This window comes from Hetaerina americana, unplaced genomic scaffold (assembly GCF_022747635.1).
Source record: "Hetaerina americana unplaced genomic scaffold, ioHetAmer1.1.p SCAF_28, whole genome shotgun sequence".
NCBI classification, from domain to species: Eukaryota; Metazoa; Arthropoda; class Insecta; order Odonata; family Calopterygidae; genus Hetaerina; species Hetaerina americana.
This window is the reverse complement of record NW_027286852.1, coordinates 2,368,891-2,387,378: the sequence shown is the minus strand read 5'-3', so window position 1 is coordinate 2,387,378 and position 18,488 is coordinate 2,368,891. Positions and strand designations below refer to the sequence as shown.

The following is an 18,488-nucleotide window of genomic DNA, read 5'->3' as shown; positions in this document are numbered from 1 at the left end:
GGAAGAAAACAAATGAGGCATTACTTGGTATGGTGGGCGAAGAGAGGGGTTTGTTGGGAGAAATCCGATGGCGGCAGGAAAAATGAATGAAGGGCGTATTTATTGGCAGTGGGATGTTGAAGACTGTAATAGAGGGAAAGGAAAGACTGTAATGTTAGGCAAACGAGGAAAGGGAAGGAATGGGAGGATATTGGATGGGAAGAAGGGAGGAAGGAAGTACACAGAGATGAAGAGGGACTTGATGTAGAGTAGGATGCTGGGTTGTGTTTCAATTTGGGCCTCAAAATATGTATTTGATAGTTGTCCATCCAAAACCTACATTAACTAATACTTATCTTTCTTACTCGTAGATTACCTACAGTATAAATAATATCCGGGAACCTAGAAATAGAATTTTTGACCTTGAAATTGAGAGAAACATTTGTTAGAAAACATCCATGTTTGGGCAACATGTAATGTTACATCCTTTCAATATTCATGATGAAAATATTGACCGATGGTCCAGCGGGAAGGTTGGGATTTTACGTATATAGACTTACGCATCGGATTCACATTTCCTTCGCGGTCTCGAAGTACCGCATACGGGTCGAGCGGTTATGAGTTGTTATCTCCGTTGACCTCGACATAACCAAGTTTTCATTTTTACTATTTTGACTGAATGGTCCTGAAAAGCTCATGTAATGGAGAAGACATGAGGTCAGCCATGTTATCAGTTGTCTGGCGTGTGAAGTGCAGTAATCGTCGGTTCCGGGCGTTTCCTCTTATGGAGATCACTCCTAATGGTCAGCCACCCGAGGACCAGTGAGTGAACTTTGACCGGGAGCGAAGTGTGTCAGGAGCCAATTCGCGAGGGAGGGCCGGGCGAGAGTGATAATAAGTGTCCGACTCATCGCGTTTCCTTGGAAATCGACGGTGCCGAGGATCGAGATCGGATTGCGAACGCAAAAGCGATGCCCACGCGCGGATTGATAAAATTTCTACCGTCTGCTGCAGAGCCATATGCCGCATGTCGAGGCCATAGTGTGTGTGGGCATGCCGATGTGTTTCAAAAGGCAAAATCGGCGGTTTTAATTTCCAGAACCTCTCCGTGGCCGTGATTTCGTTTTCAATAAGAAAGGAGGATTTAAAAAAGCAAAGTGAAAGTTTATAGGGTGTATGGAACCATGTCGTAATAGGGAAACTTGTACTTTGAATTGTAAACAAAATTCCCTGGGAGATAGTGGTCAGACTAAGATAGCAAATCATAAATGGTGTAGGAAGACCACGCAGCCAGTTATCCTAGAACAACAATTTCGACGGTTGTGTCCCAGTCAGAAGGTATTTCTGGCTTGGATTTGTAAATTTTTTGAAAGAAATTCGAATCGAGTATCGAAACAGTATTGTTGATAGCCGGGAAGCACACGGTGTGATAATTATCGAATCAAAATTATCAATATAAACTTGCATGTTTGTTATAAAAAGTATCGGGAAGGTTTTCTTAAAATTTATTCCCGATACTACTACAAAATGCCTCAAAATTCTTCGAAGTGCAACCCTTGAGCGTCGACGCACTTTTGTCAGCGGCTTTTTCCACGACTCGAAGGATCAATGGTTGGCGGATTCCAGAAGGTCCTCTAGGGTACGCGTGCAAGCTCCTTTTACGTCCCTAAAGGTTCTATGGTGTTGGTGTCCTTGGAGGGAGGATTTCACTTTTATAAAGAATGGGAAATAGTAGTCTGCCGGTGCCAAATTTCCAACCCCCTTGGGGGTTGGGGAATCGTCGCGATGTCGTCATAGAAGGTCTTCGTAAGCAAACACTCGACTCTGCTCTAGGTTGTCCGTCCAAAGACCTTCGGGACGAGTTTTGCGCAGATCTTTCGCATCGCCAAACTTCCACTGATATAAGGGTGTGTGTGTGCACTGTCATCTTATGTCAATGCCAATACGATCTGCGACCATGCGTACACTTAACCCACGGTTTGAATTCAGCACTCCACGCACATGCCGTGATCAAATTGTAGCCGACACTTTTAATACAAATCTTGTGTATCGATGGATAGGTGTAATTCGCCTGTCCTCGCCCCAAGGTGTCTCATGCCCCGAAGGGCTTATTTCGACGTGACCTCAACCCTCCCCCTTGACCATTTGTCGGCACTGCGGAAGAAAGTGTCCCATACACTGTTTAAAAATGCCTGAATAAAAACTTTCCTTCTGCTAAAGAAAAAATACGTGCACTGCAAACATTGCCAGGATTATTGTGCCATCTACGTGGAGTAGTATTCACACATTTAGCACAAAAATCAATGTCTCTTACGTGTGAGCGTGAGCTGAATGTGTCGAGGCTGGGGGACCAGGGGGAACTGCGTGGGAGACCACATTCGACGGCCCGAGGGACATGACATTTTATGGATCCGATTAAATGTTGATGCGTGAATTGCCACACCCCCTGGTGGTGTCGTCTGAACTCCTTTCCCCTCATCCAACCTACGCGATCAAATCCCCCGAACAAACCCGTTACGCTTGTTTAATAAATTATCACCCCGCGTTTAATACACTCTGCATACCTGTTGATGGACATTTCGTATGTATTGTGCAAAGGTTGCTTGTTTTGCTTTTCCACAAAATGCAATTGAGCACGAGTTTTTCGTGATCGGGACAACCGTGATCCATTCTTGGGCGTTCACTTCTTTGTGTTGGAGCTATGGGAAGGGCAAATGATTTTTACTCTCGCAGAAATGTTTGCGTTGTAATGCACACTTGGCGGATGACTCCGTTAAAAGTTACTCTCGTGGCATCTCACGCAGTGTCTTGGAGTGAATGTTAAGTGTTTGAGTAATTCCACGGCATGGAAACGGAAAAATAGTGCGATGCTAACAACCGAGTATTTTTAACGCCAAATAATCGCGGGAGATGGACCCGTGCCAAATTTGTTCTCTCCTCCCGTCATATATTTTTTTAATGAGACGTGTGTGTGGGGGGGAGGGGGAAAGCTGAGGAGTTTCGTGGAGGACGGGGGTCACCAACTCCGCGCGTAAATAAGCGTGCGTTGCCTTGGAGACGGATCCTCGGGGGTGGTCCCTCCCTGCGCCCACGGCCCTCCCCCTCCCAGGGTTTATGGTGTCGCGGGCCCGTTTCCTCCTCCTCCTCCGCCCACGCATGCGCAACAATGAATAAGGGAAATGATGAGGCGGGAAGGAGAGAAATGACGGAAATTGCACGAAGAAAGAAAACGGAGTCCATGAGCAGGGTCGACTTCGGGTGGACGATGAGCTGTTGACCGGACTGAAGTAATTAACAATCGAAGTGGAAAGTTGTGGAAAACAAGTTTATTATTAGGCGAATGATTTTTACACGCTGAAATTGTGGCATTGAAGTTTATTATGTTTTTGAATGCTTGCTTTTAAACAATGAATGGAAAACATAAATAAAACTGTAAAACGTGGAATGCTTAGTGGGACTTCATTTGGTGCATTCCGGATGGCGGCGTTTCCCCGGTGACGAAGGCGGTTGGAGCGTAAGCTAGCTACGAGTCGTGGGTCATGTTGGCGTCCACGAGGCCGTGGACCGTCGATCTGAAGAGATTCTGGATTCCTTCAAGGAATTAGAATCTGAAGTGAAGCGGCGTCGCGGGGGTTGATGTGACACTCTCGATCTGCAGCCTTGTCCGGAGGATTGATCGTGGATCTCTGTTTCGGAGCCGAGTGGAAGGCATCAATCAGAGGTTGCGTGCTTTCTGGGGGGATGTCGGGGCGTCCTTCGTTGACCTTCAGCCGGCGATCCAATTGTGTAGGAACCCCCTAAACCATTCTGGTGTTCACTACACGTCTGAGGCCGTCAGGTGTGTAGCGGGCAGGATATTCGAGCACTGCAAGGCCTTTTTAGATTTTAAAGTGTGTAGTTCAAATAGTGATTAACTAAAGACTTCATTTCCAAATAATTTAGGTTTCATTGAAGGTGGGATCAGTGCTAGAGCTTTTAACGTGTCACGTAATATGAATTAGGCATCGGTTGGAAAATTTTAAGGGGATTCGGTAATAGTAAGAAAAAGTTCCCCGTTAAATATTCAAGCAACCGTAATGTCATGCCAACTATCTCTATTAGTATGTACTCTATATTAGTAAACAGCCGAAGTTAAAAAAATAAAGTTCCTGAATGTCATCTCCTTATCCAAGGCTCAGGTGCAGACGTAGTCAAGGAAGATGAAAGCTGGATATCCACCGATAGTGAAATGGAGGTGCATTGGTTAGTGGGAAATATTTCTCTATGAACGTTCTTCATGGTAGAAGTAGTTTTAGGGTATTCGTATTTTTCGATGGAATGATTGCGGCACATCTGGGCCCAACAACACGACTTTTACAACATGTTACGCTAAAATAAACCATTGTTCAATTCAATGTATGTACTTTCTGCTTCCCTTTTATTCCGGCAAGGCTGCCTGTTCCCTTTTCTTCCCTCTGACCTTCGACCTTCCTCTAACCCCCCCCCATCCACTCTGTGTCCTTAGGGATAGTCCGTTGCCACTCTATATGCTCGGCATTCAATTTCCCTGCCTTGCTATTTTCCCCCGAAACTTCGTCTTAGCGTGCTCAGGTCCCCTTCGTTTGTCTCCCTTGCCTTCGATTTCACTTTAGCCTGTCGCCCCTCCACCCTCACTCATTTCAAAAGACTCGCACTCTGCCTCTTTTGGGTCGACTAATTTCCCCCGTCAGCCTCCAACGAACCTACGCTGCTGCCTCGAAGATTTCATGTTTCCTCCGTCGAATCCCTGCTCTTTTTAAAGGCTTATTTGCATTTAGCAATTTTTCTTCCAGTGTCGCGCTACAACTTTTCCAACTCCATTGAAAACAGTTCTCGAGTGAAGCGCTGTTCGTTATTGCCATGGCTTTACCCTTCGAAGGTTTCCCGTGAAAAATCACGTCTCAGATGAGGCCGAGACCTTGAAAGAGATATCACTCCGAATCGAACCGGAGCCCTCTAGTCCTGAGGCCTAAGGCTGAAGGCGTCGCCATGCCTACCGTGAACATATCCCTCGGATGCCATTTTCCCGGAATGGGTGAGGTGCGCCTGAAATCTCGAGTTACGTTCGAAGGCCCGCCGGTGAAAGCGAAGGGGGAGTGCGCTTTCTGTTCTGTCTTCCGTTTTGGAAGCGTCGCCGCTGCGTTTCCGCGAGGGAGGACTCCGCTCGGGGAACGGGGACGGATTCTCGTCCCCGGCACGTGCCGGAGTCGTGTGAAACCTCGCTTTCCGTTAACCCTTCCGGCGAGGGGGTTAACGGTTTCTCAATGCCCCCTCCTGCCACCCCCCCCCCCCCCCCCGAGGCGACATATCACCAAACACTGGCCTCATGCCGAATCTCTTACAAATATGGCCTAATCGCTGGAAACCTAGTTTACGTAACTTGATAATTGGTATCAAGTTGGTGTCAGCTTTCTTGGTTGTGAAAAAAACAATATTTTCATCCCATGTTTTGCCAATTTGTGCTTGGTAACTTCTATTATTCACTATAAACGAATAACTAAAGAATAAAGGAATATACTAAACGAGTAACGAAATAATAATTTTTTTCATTAAATTGTGAATTTGACCAGTAGAAAAATATAATGAATCAAAGAAACTGCGGGAGATACTGCAACAGTAACTTTTAACGGAGTCATCCGCTACTGTGCATTTCAATGCAACAATTTCAGAGTGTAAAAATCATTCGCCTTGACTGGGATTCGAACCCAGATCCCTCAATATGCGGTCGAGTACCTTAGCCACTTAAGCTATCGAGGCATCCTCTTAAACTTTCAGAGTTTAAGAAATTTTGTTGAAGTTGAAAAAATTTCAGATTTTAAGAGGGCGCCTCGAAAGCTTAAGTGGCTAAAGCACTCGACCGGATATTGAGGGATCTGGGTTCGAATCTCAGTCAAGGAGAATGATTTTTACACTCTGAAATTGTTGCATTATAATGAATCAAATTATTTCTGTGCGAAAAACTCGGGAACGGAAAATAAAATGTTAATGAAACATAAATGACAATCATATGTCAGAAAATTGGAATGAAGGAATAATTTTACTGGAAATATCTATGAATTGCTTTAGTAAAAAGAAAAGAGAACATGATTATGCAACAATGGCTATGATAGTTCATGTAAATTATCGATGATTATTTCATATATCGATGATAAGACATATGGTATTACACATCCATGATTTTACATTATCATATCAAAATATCATCACCCTTTAAATCACCAATCCTAGATATCGATTGAAATTTCAAAAGAGTATTTGGTCGTAATCCTGTGTTGAGAGGATGTCGAGTTGTTAAATGTTTTGGAGAGTGGAAGTTTGAGTATTGAAGATGATGTTGATATTTCCACCGTTTTGTCAATATTTTAGTTTTCGGTGAGTCATCTTCCTTTTTGGGCTCATTCAAAGCAAGAGTCGTTGTCCGTTGCCTCGGTGCGATGCAGGTAGAGATCGCGGAGAGGAACCGAAGTCCCGTTTGCAACCCAAATTTACGGAGCCAGTCGTCCAGAACCACTCTTCCAGTGTATATACCCTTAGTAGGCCAAGATGGCCGAACTGGGCATAATTAATGAGGCAGAATAGTCCGGGACGGACGGTTGGCTGGATTGACTGCTGAGGTTGACGGAAGGTTACCTGAAGGTTACGAGGCGTAACGGTTTCTTTTTATTAAAATTCTGCAAATATGTGTCAGTAAAGTTTGGATCGGCAAACAAAAGGCTCCTGCCACGACGCAGCTCGGCTAAAGCTGATTAGTTATTGATAAAAACACCACATGTGAATACAAGACCTATCCCAAAGGCAGTATGACTTATTTTTTCCTGGATAGGCGGGCTGCTGTTTCTCTGGTTGGGTTTTGGGAGGACAGTCTCTGGAAAGGCTGGAGGACGATGGCAGTTAACTACCAGCCTTTGCGGAGTACAGATTGTTCGTTTGCGAAACCTCTGTAACGTGACCTCTTTACGATCCGTCATGGATCGGTTATTGGAACAGCACTAAAACATCAGATTTTGCGTAAAACTGGGCAAAACCGGGAAAAGGACTCATGACATGCCCAAGGCAGCGAATGGTTGTAACACCATGGGTAGGACGGGTGTTTATGAGTGGCACAAGTTGTTTCGGGAGGGTAGAGAAAATCCTGAAGACGCCGAGCGTTCTGGAGGACGCCCTTCGACCTCAAAAAGTGACGAAAATCTTGCAAAAGTGAACGTTTTCTTGGACAAAGACGGCAGATGAAGTTCTCGCATCGTTTCTGATGAAGTTGGCATCCCTAAAAGTGAATCGACTTGTGCCCGACAGTGCATAAAAAAATGATGAGCATCGACTCGTGCCCGAAAACATGGGCATGAGAAAGGTGTGTACGAAGTTGGTGCCGCGAGGACGAACAAAAGGAAACTCGCACGCGGATCTGCCAAGAGATTCTCGACCCTGTCAGTAAGGATCAAAACTCTTTATGCAATACTGCACCAGACTTCTTCATCTTCGCCCGCCTCAAATTCGTGCTGAAAGGTCGTCACCACGGCTCCATGGAAGTGTAACAGTAGGCCGAGACGAGGGATCATAGCAGCACTCCCGGCGCCGCCTTCCAGAAGGCGTGGAAAACCCGCTGGCAGCGGTGTGTGGACGCCCAAGGGTGCTAGCTACATCGAAGACTTTAGAGTGAATGTCTCTATTCTGACAAGGCTTTGTTTAATCGACACAGCCATACTACTTTTGGGACAGACCTTCTATTCTGGGATGAAAAACAAGATTAAGTGTTCCAAGGAGAGCGTCCGCAGCCTCCTCATCGGATGCTGATGAGGGAACGTTTTGGCGAATGAGCGACCCAACCACTGCCCATTGACACGGGGTGGCATCCGTGCGTGCGTATTACTGGAGCTGGAATACTTAAACGCCGATAATGTTGGAATAAGCCGCAGTCCCGCACTTGTTGTATCCAATCGACGTTCTGCTGTCACTCCAGAAACGCACGAATTGGTTATCAAAGGAGTCGAGGTAAATGGAGAAGAAATCAACATGCTTCGGTTAGGAGATGACATCGCAGTAGTGGCGGAAACGCGAGAGGGCCTGCTAGCAACACTTTAAGTGCTGTGGATCAAGTACTCGGGGATTATAATATTAACATCAACAAGAAGAAAACTAAAATCCATGTGTGTGGAAGAGAGGAGCTGAATGCAGATATCACAATTCGAGGGGTGAAACTAGAGCAAGTGGAATCCTTCATCTACATCTGGGCAGCAGCATAACATGGGATGGAAGTAATTCAACCGACATAAAGCGGAGAATAGCTCAAACAAACAAGGCGTTCATGAAGAAGAGGCAATTACTATGTTCAAAAAACCTAAGACTCGCAAGAAGGAAGCAATTCGTCAAGACTTTCGTGTGGAGCATGGCGCTCTATGGTTCCGAGACTTGGAACATCAGAAAAGTGGACCAGCAAAGAATAGAAGCCTTTGAGACATGGTGCTGGTGGAGAATGCTGAAGATTAAATGGACAGACTAAGTAAGGAACGAGGAAGTATATCGAAGAGCATTGGAGGATAGGACAATAACTCTACGGCGACGAAGAAATACATGGATTGGGCACACATTGAGGCGCAATGGATTGATTACGAATATAATAGAAGGAAAGATTCCGCGAGGAAGACCAAGAGACATACACATAAAGGACAAATTAAGAAGGACGTAGAACAGAGAAGCTATCAAGGATCGAGGGCATTGATATTAAATGGAAGAGAATGGAGGGCTGCAGTTAACCAATCCTAGGATTGGAATACTGATGCTGAGGATTACGTCAAGCAAAACACCGATCGCCTCCGATGCAGTTGTGCTACCGCGGAGGGGTTGATTTGGCGTATCTCCGTGCCACCCTGTCCCGCACCCCCCCCTCTCCCGACCCCAGCCAATTCGGGGTGCCCCGTCGACTGCCCTGCTAGTTGGCGACCCTCCCAAAATAGACAGTCATGGATTGCTGCGCGCATAGGCAACTAACGATGGCCCACCGCTCGTTCACCGCGTCACGTCGAAATGAAACATCCCCGGAATTCAATATTTTACGGTTTATGAAATAATTTTTACGGAAATCACTACCATGTTTGGAAAAAACCAATCTAACTCTTTTCAAGTGGACCCTTCAGCAGTATATTGTCCCTGTCGTAGCAAATGGTTTCAATATATGCAATAATCGTAAAATATATTTGAAGCTCGTTTAGGATTTATTCATTAAGTGAGGATTTATTATAAGGTAATCTTCCGGTTAAGTTTGGTCTTTGGATGGACACAGCTACTAAATAAAATTACTAATTAAATAATTTGTGACACCTAGCAAATCACAACATCCTGCCCTACATCAGGTCCCTCTTCATCTCCGAGTACTTTCTTCCTCCCTTCATCCCGTCCAACATCCCTATCCCGTTCCTTCCCTTTCCTCGTTTGCCTAACATTCTCCCCTCTATTACAGTATTCAACATCCCACTGCCGCTCAATACCCCCTTCATCCACTTTACCGGCCTCCACAGGATTTCTCCCAAAAAACCCCTCTATTCGCCCACCATACCAAGTACTTCCTCGTTTGTTTTCTTCTCTGTCCATTTCACCTTCTCCATTCTTCTCCGCGCCCACATTTCAAAAGCCTCCAGTCTACGTCTATCCTCCTGCTTCAATGACCACGTTTCCGCGCCGTACATTGCTACGCTCCATATCAAAGTTTTTACGAGTCTTTTCTTAACATCCTTGTGAAAGCCTCTTTGCCTAGCGCAATTCTTCTCCTTACATCCCTAATACTTCGACCGTGTTGGTCCAAAACACCACCGAGATACGTAAACTGTTCTACCTGCTCTAGTTTTTGCCCTCCTATTCAAATGTTAAACTTAGTCTTTTTCTTTCTAGAATATCTCATAACCTTTGTTTTCTTAATATTGATTCTCATCCCATACCTGTCACACTGAATTACCAATTCGCTCAGCAATGCCTGCAACCCCTTGGCTGACTGACAAACTAAAGCTTGGTCATCAGCGAACCTAAATGATTTTACGAATTCCCCGCCCACTTTCATTCCTACCAGTTCTTCCCATTCCTCTTTAATCATTTCCTCTGCATACAGGTTGAACAGCAACGGTGATAATGGACAACCCTGCCTTACACCCCTTCCTAACACTGCCCAACCGGACTCCCCGTTCCCCTCTCGCACCTGAGCAGTCTGAGACATGTACAGCTTGCGGATTAGCCTCCTTTCCCTCAAATCTATTCCTATTTTCTTCAACACACTCATTAGTTTTTCCCAATTCACTCTATCCAACGCTTTTTCGAAATCTACGAAACAGGCAAATACCTCCTGGTTGCGCCCACCCCCACGGACTTATTTAGTTTCATCTCCCTTAATGCCCTTTCTATCTCATCGTCGAGTATGCCCGGACCTAAGCTATCTTCCTCTACGTCATGTTCCTTTTCTATGTCTAACTTTGTTGTTCTAAGATATTTACTACACATTTCATCGATATACTCCTTCCATCTCTCTTGGATCTTTCCTGTGTCAACTATTACTTTACCCGCCTTATCTCTAACTGTTAGCTTAGGTCTTCCTTTCTTACTTCCCGATAAAGATTTAACTTTGCTGTGCAGCGCACCAATTTCACCCTTCCTCTGCAAACTTTCCATATCCTTGCACTGCGTCTTCCATCATGCTTTTTTTGCTTTATTTGTTGCCCGCCTCAGTTTATTGTTTAACTCTTTGTATTACATCTTGCCACATCTGTGCTTACATTCTTCCATTGTCTCCCCTAATCCATCTTTGTTATCATCTCATCCGTGACCCATGGTTTCCTAGTCCTTTTAGCGTTAACGGTTCCAATAGTGTCTTTTGCGTCTTTAGGTAACCCTTTCTGGATACTTTCCCATTTTTCATCGATGGTACTTAGCTCTTTACCATCCTCCATGATTTCCTCAACCGCCTGTTTGTATTCCCTCCTCGGTAAACCATTTAATGCTTCTACATTCCATTTTCTAACTCGCCGCCCCTGCCTTATCTTTTTGAAACGGACGCTACATTTTATAACAACTAAATTGTGGCCTGAGTCCGCATCCGCTCCCGGGAAGCTGTGGGAATTTATCACACTGTTCCTAAACCTGTATCTAACCAGGATATAATCTAGCTGATATCTTCCTGAGTCACCTGGCATTTTCCATGTATACCTGCGTCTTTTGTGGTGTCTAAACCAAGTGTTGGTGATGACTAACCCGTCTCCTGCAGAACTCAACTGCTCTCTCTCTCCGCGGTCATTCCTCGTGCCTAAACCGTAGTCCCCGACCTCATCACCATCTCTTCCTTCGCCTACAGTCGCATTCCAATCCCCCATCACTATCAAATATTTCCCTGCAGGAACACACGCGATTATGTCCTCTAACCGATATTACATCCTATCGACTTCTTCCTCCTTATGATTGCTTTGTGTGCATGTATACCTGAAAATGACCATGTTCGTCGGTTTTTCTTTTATTTCTACTATTAATATTCTATCCGTTGCTCGCTCTATGTTGACCACGCTGCTAACCAATTTTGTATTGGATATTATTATTTAATTGTTTTAATTTTTTTTTGGGCTCTCGTACCCCCTGCTGTATATTACAATCATTCCAGTAATCTTCGCTATCCTTCCATTTTATCTCGCATATAATATAAAATATTCCTATTCCCGTCTCTCACTTTTTTCTGTAATTTTCCTTTCCTCAACGTTGTCCTAACATTCCAAGTTCCTATTCTAACTTATTCTGTCTTATTCTCCTGTATCTTGTCCTGCCGCTGTCGGATTTGCTAGGCAAGGTGTTCGAGAGATGACGACCGCGGAAGCCTTGCCTTTTTTTGCCGGGCATGACACACGGCCCGTAGTTGGCAGGACTCAGGTTATTTAAAGTTCAGGTTTATGGCAACCCCTCGTTGACTCTCGTCCCCGCCGCCCTATATTATTCTATACTGATCACTCCAGTAATCCCCGCTATCCTTCCATCTCACCTCGCATAGACCTAAAATATCTTTTTTTTCCCTAATTTGGTCTTCTTCTCCTGCGTCTTCTGTCCTGCTGCTGCTGGTTTTCCCTTGCAAGGGTTTCGTGCGATGACGACCGCGGAAGCCTTGCCTTTTTTTTTGCCGGGCACGACACACGGCCGATTGGGCCGAGCCCCGTAGTTGCCAGGATTCAAAATCTCTGTATTGTCCATCATTTAAATCTTGGGAATGATAATTGAGGTGGTTTCCCGTTGCCTTCCTCAATAGTGTTTTTAACGTGACACCATCACTTACTGGCCGCCCCACTGGGGTCAGACGCCATTGCAGCCGCCTCATTGAGGAACAGACGCTGCGTGGACTACCTTTCGTCTGGCTCCTAACCTTTCGACCTATCTGGCATGGGTGGCTCTACCAGTGACCCCAGAGCACAGCTCTAGGGGTCATCGGAACGCACAAGCCCTTCCACCGCGTCAAGGTTGTAGTCCGGGGAGGGTAAGTGAGGATTATTAAATATTAAACAATGGGTCTATTTCTGTCCATAAAGGGTTTAAATTTTGAATAAATAAATATTCCTCTATAATGTATTTTTTCAAAAAATTCTTATTTTTGTGAGTGTAAACCTACCTCAGATTGAAACATACGTATTTATCTCCCGTCGCATGAGTGGGCACCCGCATTTGACGGGGAGGGGGAGGGGAGGGGTTCATGCGTTCCCCCTCCCTTCCCTGGATTTAATCGATTGCCACTTCTGAGAAAGCGAGCCTTTCCTTTCCTCCCCCTTTCCCGTCCCACCCCCTCCATTTCCTTGAACTGGAATCCTCAATTAGGTGTTGGGTCTCGGCAACTATGGACGACTCACGTTTATGGGGGACGGTTTCTGTTATGAATTATTGTTTCCTATTGCATTTTCATATTTATGTTCCTGAATCATGTTTTCTAAACTCAATGCATCTCTTCGTATAGCCTGCGAAAAACGTGGCGACATTTGGCCCATGTCTCTTGAATTTTAACTATTTTTCGGGAATGGTAACTCTATCCTTATTTGCATGTTGTCTGTGATATAAGCGTGCAGTAGTCCCTTGGGAGGGATCGCATCCGATGAACCTGTCCCTTCTTCTGGTCTTCATATCATGGAGTGATGGCGAGTCGATAATCGAAGGATCAGGTTAAAGTAATATTCACTTAAATACTGTCATTTTTCTTGGCGCGAAATGTGAACCAAACTCTCGATAAATAGGATATAGGAATAGGAGCGAAGGAGGTTTCCACGTTTGAGTGGGTTTAATTATCAAAATAGGTTTTCTACCGCCTAGCAGCATGTGCCCCTGAGAAATATTACTCACTCGTCGTGGTAACCGTGGGCCTTCCACACCATTTCCTTCTTCGACCAATGCTTTTTTAGCCTCGCTTCATGTCATCCATATCGCGTGCATCCCTCACCTGACACTCCACACCCCTCCTCCCCCGCTGCTCCTCCAATGTCGTTCCGTTGTCATTCACCCTCACGCGGACTTCCGCCTTCGAGCACTCCCTCGCTCCCCCCCCCCCTCCGCTTTCTCCCCCCTTGTCCCATGTCACCACGTTTCGGAATCACGGACGCCCACTGCACTCCACTCCCCACTTGGGGTCATCATATCCCTCCCGTTTGAAACAATCCTTCCGTCCCCTTGATTTTCTGATTATCACCACCGTCTCCCTTTCATCCCATGTACTGCCCAATCCGGTGTAATTTTCTACTCCTTGCTCTTATCTGTGCTATGCGTGCGAAGGGCCGAAGGAGGAACTCTTGTGAGGTGAGCGAGCGGGGGGAATTGCGGGCGATTCGTGTGCTGCAATCACCGGGGACCGTTCCGAAACGGCGAAGGAACCAGCGCAGGTGGAGGTTCCGTGGCCGACGGACGACGAACCGTGGTGTTTTGACATATCATAACACTTTCAAACCGCACCGATCTAATTAAATATCCATCCGAAATTTCATTTCCGCCTTTCCGTCACGTGCACGCTTCGTCTTGTACGGTTTTGGCTGTGTCGCGGGAAAGCCAGGACTGTGTGTCGAAGGTCGTTTGCATGGATGCACTCGAGCGAACCGACCATTTTCAGACGGGCGGCATCGGCGGAGTTGGGCGTCCCCAACCTCGCGTCAGAGCGCGGTCGCGCCCGGCGAGGTGATTGCCATGGTGATAGCATAGGTGGTGGTGGTGAACGGAGGCTGTTGACGGTGGGCGTGGGAGGGTGGGGTGAAATGCCCAGCTTCCCGCGGGGCGTCCGGGGTCGGAGTTCAATATCGCCCTCCCAGTCGCTCCCATTGCCCCAGCGACGGCGGATGGGTGGGCTTGAGTGGGCGCCACGGATTCCCGGGAGGGGGGAGTCCAGGGACTGAGCGGGGACCCCCGTCACCGCGGAGTCAGCCGGGCCATCATTCTTGCTTAATACAAGCACGCATCTACATCTACGCGATACCCCTCAAGGGCGTGTGGCGGGGGGTGTTGGGTCACCAGGCATGCACGTACGATCCCTATCATGTCACCTCTACACGAATATTAGTTTGATCGTTCACTGGAACAAAGTTAATCGCACGAAAGAAGGTATTTACACGCAATAATATCCAATAGCAGGATAGGTATATTCAAATCATGCTGTAGAAGTGTTAAAAAGAAGGGTCTATTTAACAATGACATGCAGGAGACATCAGAGTGCTGGTTTCAGTCTAAGCCATTGGTAATTGGCATGTTTGTTGTTTTTGCACTTTTGGGGTTTTTGCACTGAGGTTGCCCAACGGCAGTCTACCGTCGGCCAAGGTGAGTCTGAAGTGGACTGAAGGACTTGACCTCGGAGTCCCGCGCGCCCGCCCACTCAACATCACCCACCCAACGGCAACCCACTCGCCACTCTACTCAACTCTGCGCTCCCCTCATTCGGTCCACCAGAGGGCACAATCCTCCCCTCGACCTCCTCCCGTGACCCCGGGGCTTTCTCATCTTACCTATTTCACCGCAGGCAATTTATTCCAATGACCCTCGATGTGCCCGGAATCCAATCAAGTCAAGTCAGCAAGACCGAGTAAAAATAAAATCATACATTTCAGGTGCCAAATATTTGGATCAAAAGTAGCTCAAAATTGAATTTATTCCATAGGGATGGGCGGCGCAAATGTATTTTGTTCTTCGTCAATTGGATTTTGAAAATCCTCGTCTGCGTCGAGTGTTCGGATTGCCAGGATTTTCGAAACTTTCGGATTATTCGAAAATCGATGTTTTCCTTTACGACTCATCGTATTTCGGCTTTGACTTGATCGTTTCATAATTTTCGAATACTGATTATCGGTTTCGGCTTTCCCACAGTTTGGGTGTATTATTACTCTTATTGCGGAAGTCAGTCGATGCCGCAGATGTGACGAACGCTGTTGCTGGCTGGCGTCGTCGACCGTCGAAGTACGAAATCCCACTGCTCTTTGCGAAATGCTCTCTTGAAAACGTCAATGTTTGTAGCCATGATGAAGTGGATTAACAAAATCTCCTCTTTCATTTCAGACATGGATCTGGTGGAAATGGAATCTTCTCTCGCCGGCAAGACTTCAGCTCGTTCAACTCACTGCCACGCCATAAGCTCAACTCTTACCACATCAAGGTAAGACACCCAAGACGCGTCCTTGAACTGACTTGTTGCGAATCCCTATCGGAATGCATGTCGCTATTTCCTCGGTCTGCCATTTCGAATGCATCGTCCCGTGACGTGACCCGCGCGGAAGGCGTGACATCTCGTGGGATTTTGTACTGAGGGTTGGGGGGAGAAGGGGGACCGCCTGCCCCCCCCCCCCTGCTGCCCGCCACGTCGCAGGAAAATAAATATCTCGCCCCCACTTGTTGAAGGTGCAACACTCGGATGAGTTTTCCCTGGCGTGCAGGATAGCGCAAATGTGTCGTTCCTTCCGCTTTTCTTAGAGCTCCAAAAGTCGTTATAATACCTGTGCCAGGGAAATTTTAATTATCTTTGGATTAACGTGCACAACGCAATACATTAGTTGCCTTGTTCAAACCATAACACAATATATACAATATGCACCGATGCAATACATACACATACTATGCATGCCCAACCAATGCTTGTAAAACAATATTCCCGGTTGTATTTACAAACGCCAGCACAAAATATGAAGCTCCTGCGAAAGAAAAAGGAAGAATCTCGAGGTCCGTTTACTGCTGGATTATTATTTTCACTGGTTGGTTTTCCGTGAGATAAGTGATTTATGAAGTGCGCGCTTGAGTGATGAATCCATCTCGGTGCATTAGTAATGTATTCTATCAAGGCTATTGAAGTAATTGGCAAAATACTGGGGGGTTTCATAGTTTAGTATTTGATAGAGTAAGGACAGCACGTGGAGTTTCCTGCGAGATTCCAGAAATAACCAGCTGAGTTTGTTAAAATATTCAACAATGTGATCTGCAATTTACAAATTGTAAATGAAGCGTGCGCCTGAGTTATACTCGAGGGAGCTGTCGGTAAACCTTTGGAGGTTTACCGACAGCTCCCCCGAAAGGTCTTGATCCGCTAAAAGTGATCATAATCAAAGTGAGGAGTAATGAGAGAAGAAACTCCCTGCTTTTTTAATATTAAAGGCGTCCCGGCTGTTGGGAGAAAGCAGGATTAGTTGCGGGCGCCCCGCGCCCGTGCGGTGGCTTGCGGAGTACGGTGTGGATGTGTAACAGGCATTACTTCACCAATTACATCAAAACCGTAGTAACATCTCGGAAGAGTCTCTGCCGCAAATGCCTCCAATCGGCGACTCCTATCGGATGTAGACCGACCGCGCCATCGGGGACGGAATCTCCGCTACGGGAGAACGTCCCCGCCGTCATCCCCTGTGGATTGGGGGTGAGGGAAGGTGGGGGGGATCAGCGCCATGGCAACCGCGTCTGTGTCGCTCCTCTCCTATTTTTGTCCCCCTCTTTGGGAAGGGGGGAGGAGGAAGAAGGAGGGGGGCCGCCTCCCGCCCCATTCCCCCCCTGGTAGTTTTCTCCTTTCGTTTTGTTCTCTTTCCTCCCACTTCCTGTCGCCCGCACGCAGACATTCCCTTGAAATGCCCTCGATTCTTTCCATTTCGTCCGCAGCCGTCCTCTTGTTTATGTTTTCTAGATGTAAATCGTCGAAAAGGACATCAAACGAGGTGGTGTTACGCAAGGTAGCTGAGGGAGGAAATTATGATGGAGCATATTATTATGTAATCCACCGGTTGGGGGTTGGTTTTTGGATGGACACAACTAATAAAAAAATATTTTATTACTCCTAACAAAACACAAAACCCATCATCCTACTCTATATAAGGTCCCTCTTCATCTCTAAGTACTTTCTTCCTCCCTTCATCCCGTCCAACATCCCTATTGTGTTCCTTCCCTTTCCTCGTTTGCCTAACATTCTCCCCTCTATTACAGTCTTCAACATCCCACTGCCAATAAATACGCCCTTCATTCATTTTTCCTGCCTCCATAGGATTGCTCCCAACAAACCTCTCTCTTCGCCCACCATACCAAGAACTTCCTCATTTGTTTTCTTCTCTGTCCATTTCACCTTCTCCATTCTTCTCCACACCCACATTTCAAAAGCCTCCAGTCTACGTCTATTCTCCGGCTTCAATTACCACGTTTCGGCGTCGCACATAACTATGGGCTATATTAAAGTTTCAACGATTCTTTTCTTAACATCCCTTATTCAACTTCCTTTTATCAATTCCTTCATCTTGTGAAAGCTTCTCCGCCTAATGCAATTCTTCTCCTTATGTCTCTGATCCTTTTACCATCTGAGTCCAGCACACTTCCGAAGTGGGTTCCACCTGCTATAGTTTAGCAGCTCCTATTTTAATATTTGAAATAACCTTCCGCTGGCCGGGTATGTTACATGATGCATGAGCACATACACGTGCTCATGCATCTTCAAATGTAGTAAAAATAGTAACGTGGCAAATTAGAACTGAAAGGTGAGAGGGGTAAGTTCCACTATCGCATGGACATGCAAATGATGGTCTCCGCATCCAGAAATAGTAATAGTTAGTACCCAGCAATCTATCGATAATTTGTCAGCTTCCCTGCGCTCCCCGCCATTCTGTCCACCACGTCCTCCCTCCCCTTCCTCTCTCCCTCTCACTCCCCTCTCATCGCCGCAATCCTCCTTTGCCCCTTTGTATGCCAACTCTTCCCTCTTGCCCTGGCCGTTTCGTCCAAATCCTTTCCTCCTTTCCCACCGTGCCTACATCTCCTTCCTTTGCTTGGCCTTCCGGTCAGTTTACCTTTAATATCCGCCTCCGCACACCCGCTGAAATGCCTCCAACCGACGCCTTTGCCTCCCTCCTCCCGCGAAATCCTCCCTGAACCATGCAACAGTTGATTCCATATCGTGTCTTCCACTCATCATATTTTTTTAATTTCTAAACTTCATTCACTCAACCATTTAACCAGATGCGTAGTTCATGCCGCCACAGACTATACTAAGTCCGGAATCGGTA

The 18,488-nt window shown here is 46.3% G+C and overlaps 1 protein-coding gene across 1 annotated transcript in view; it reads left to right on the top strand.

Annotated features, from left to right (window-relative positions):
* The window catches only part of LOC139689848 (headcase protein-like), a 140,229-nt gene that overhangs the window by 55,492 nt on the left and 66,249 nt on the right, over nt 1–18,488 (top strand). The window contains exon 2 of the mRNA XM_071586942.1: nt 15,523–15,619. Within this exon, the coding sequence (XP_071443043.1) occupies nt 15,523–15,619 (97 nt within the window). The remainder of the gene's footprint in view (nt 1–15,522; nt 15,620–18,488) is intronic.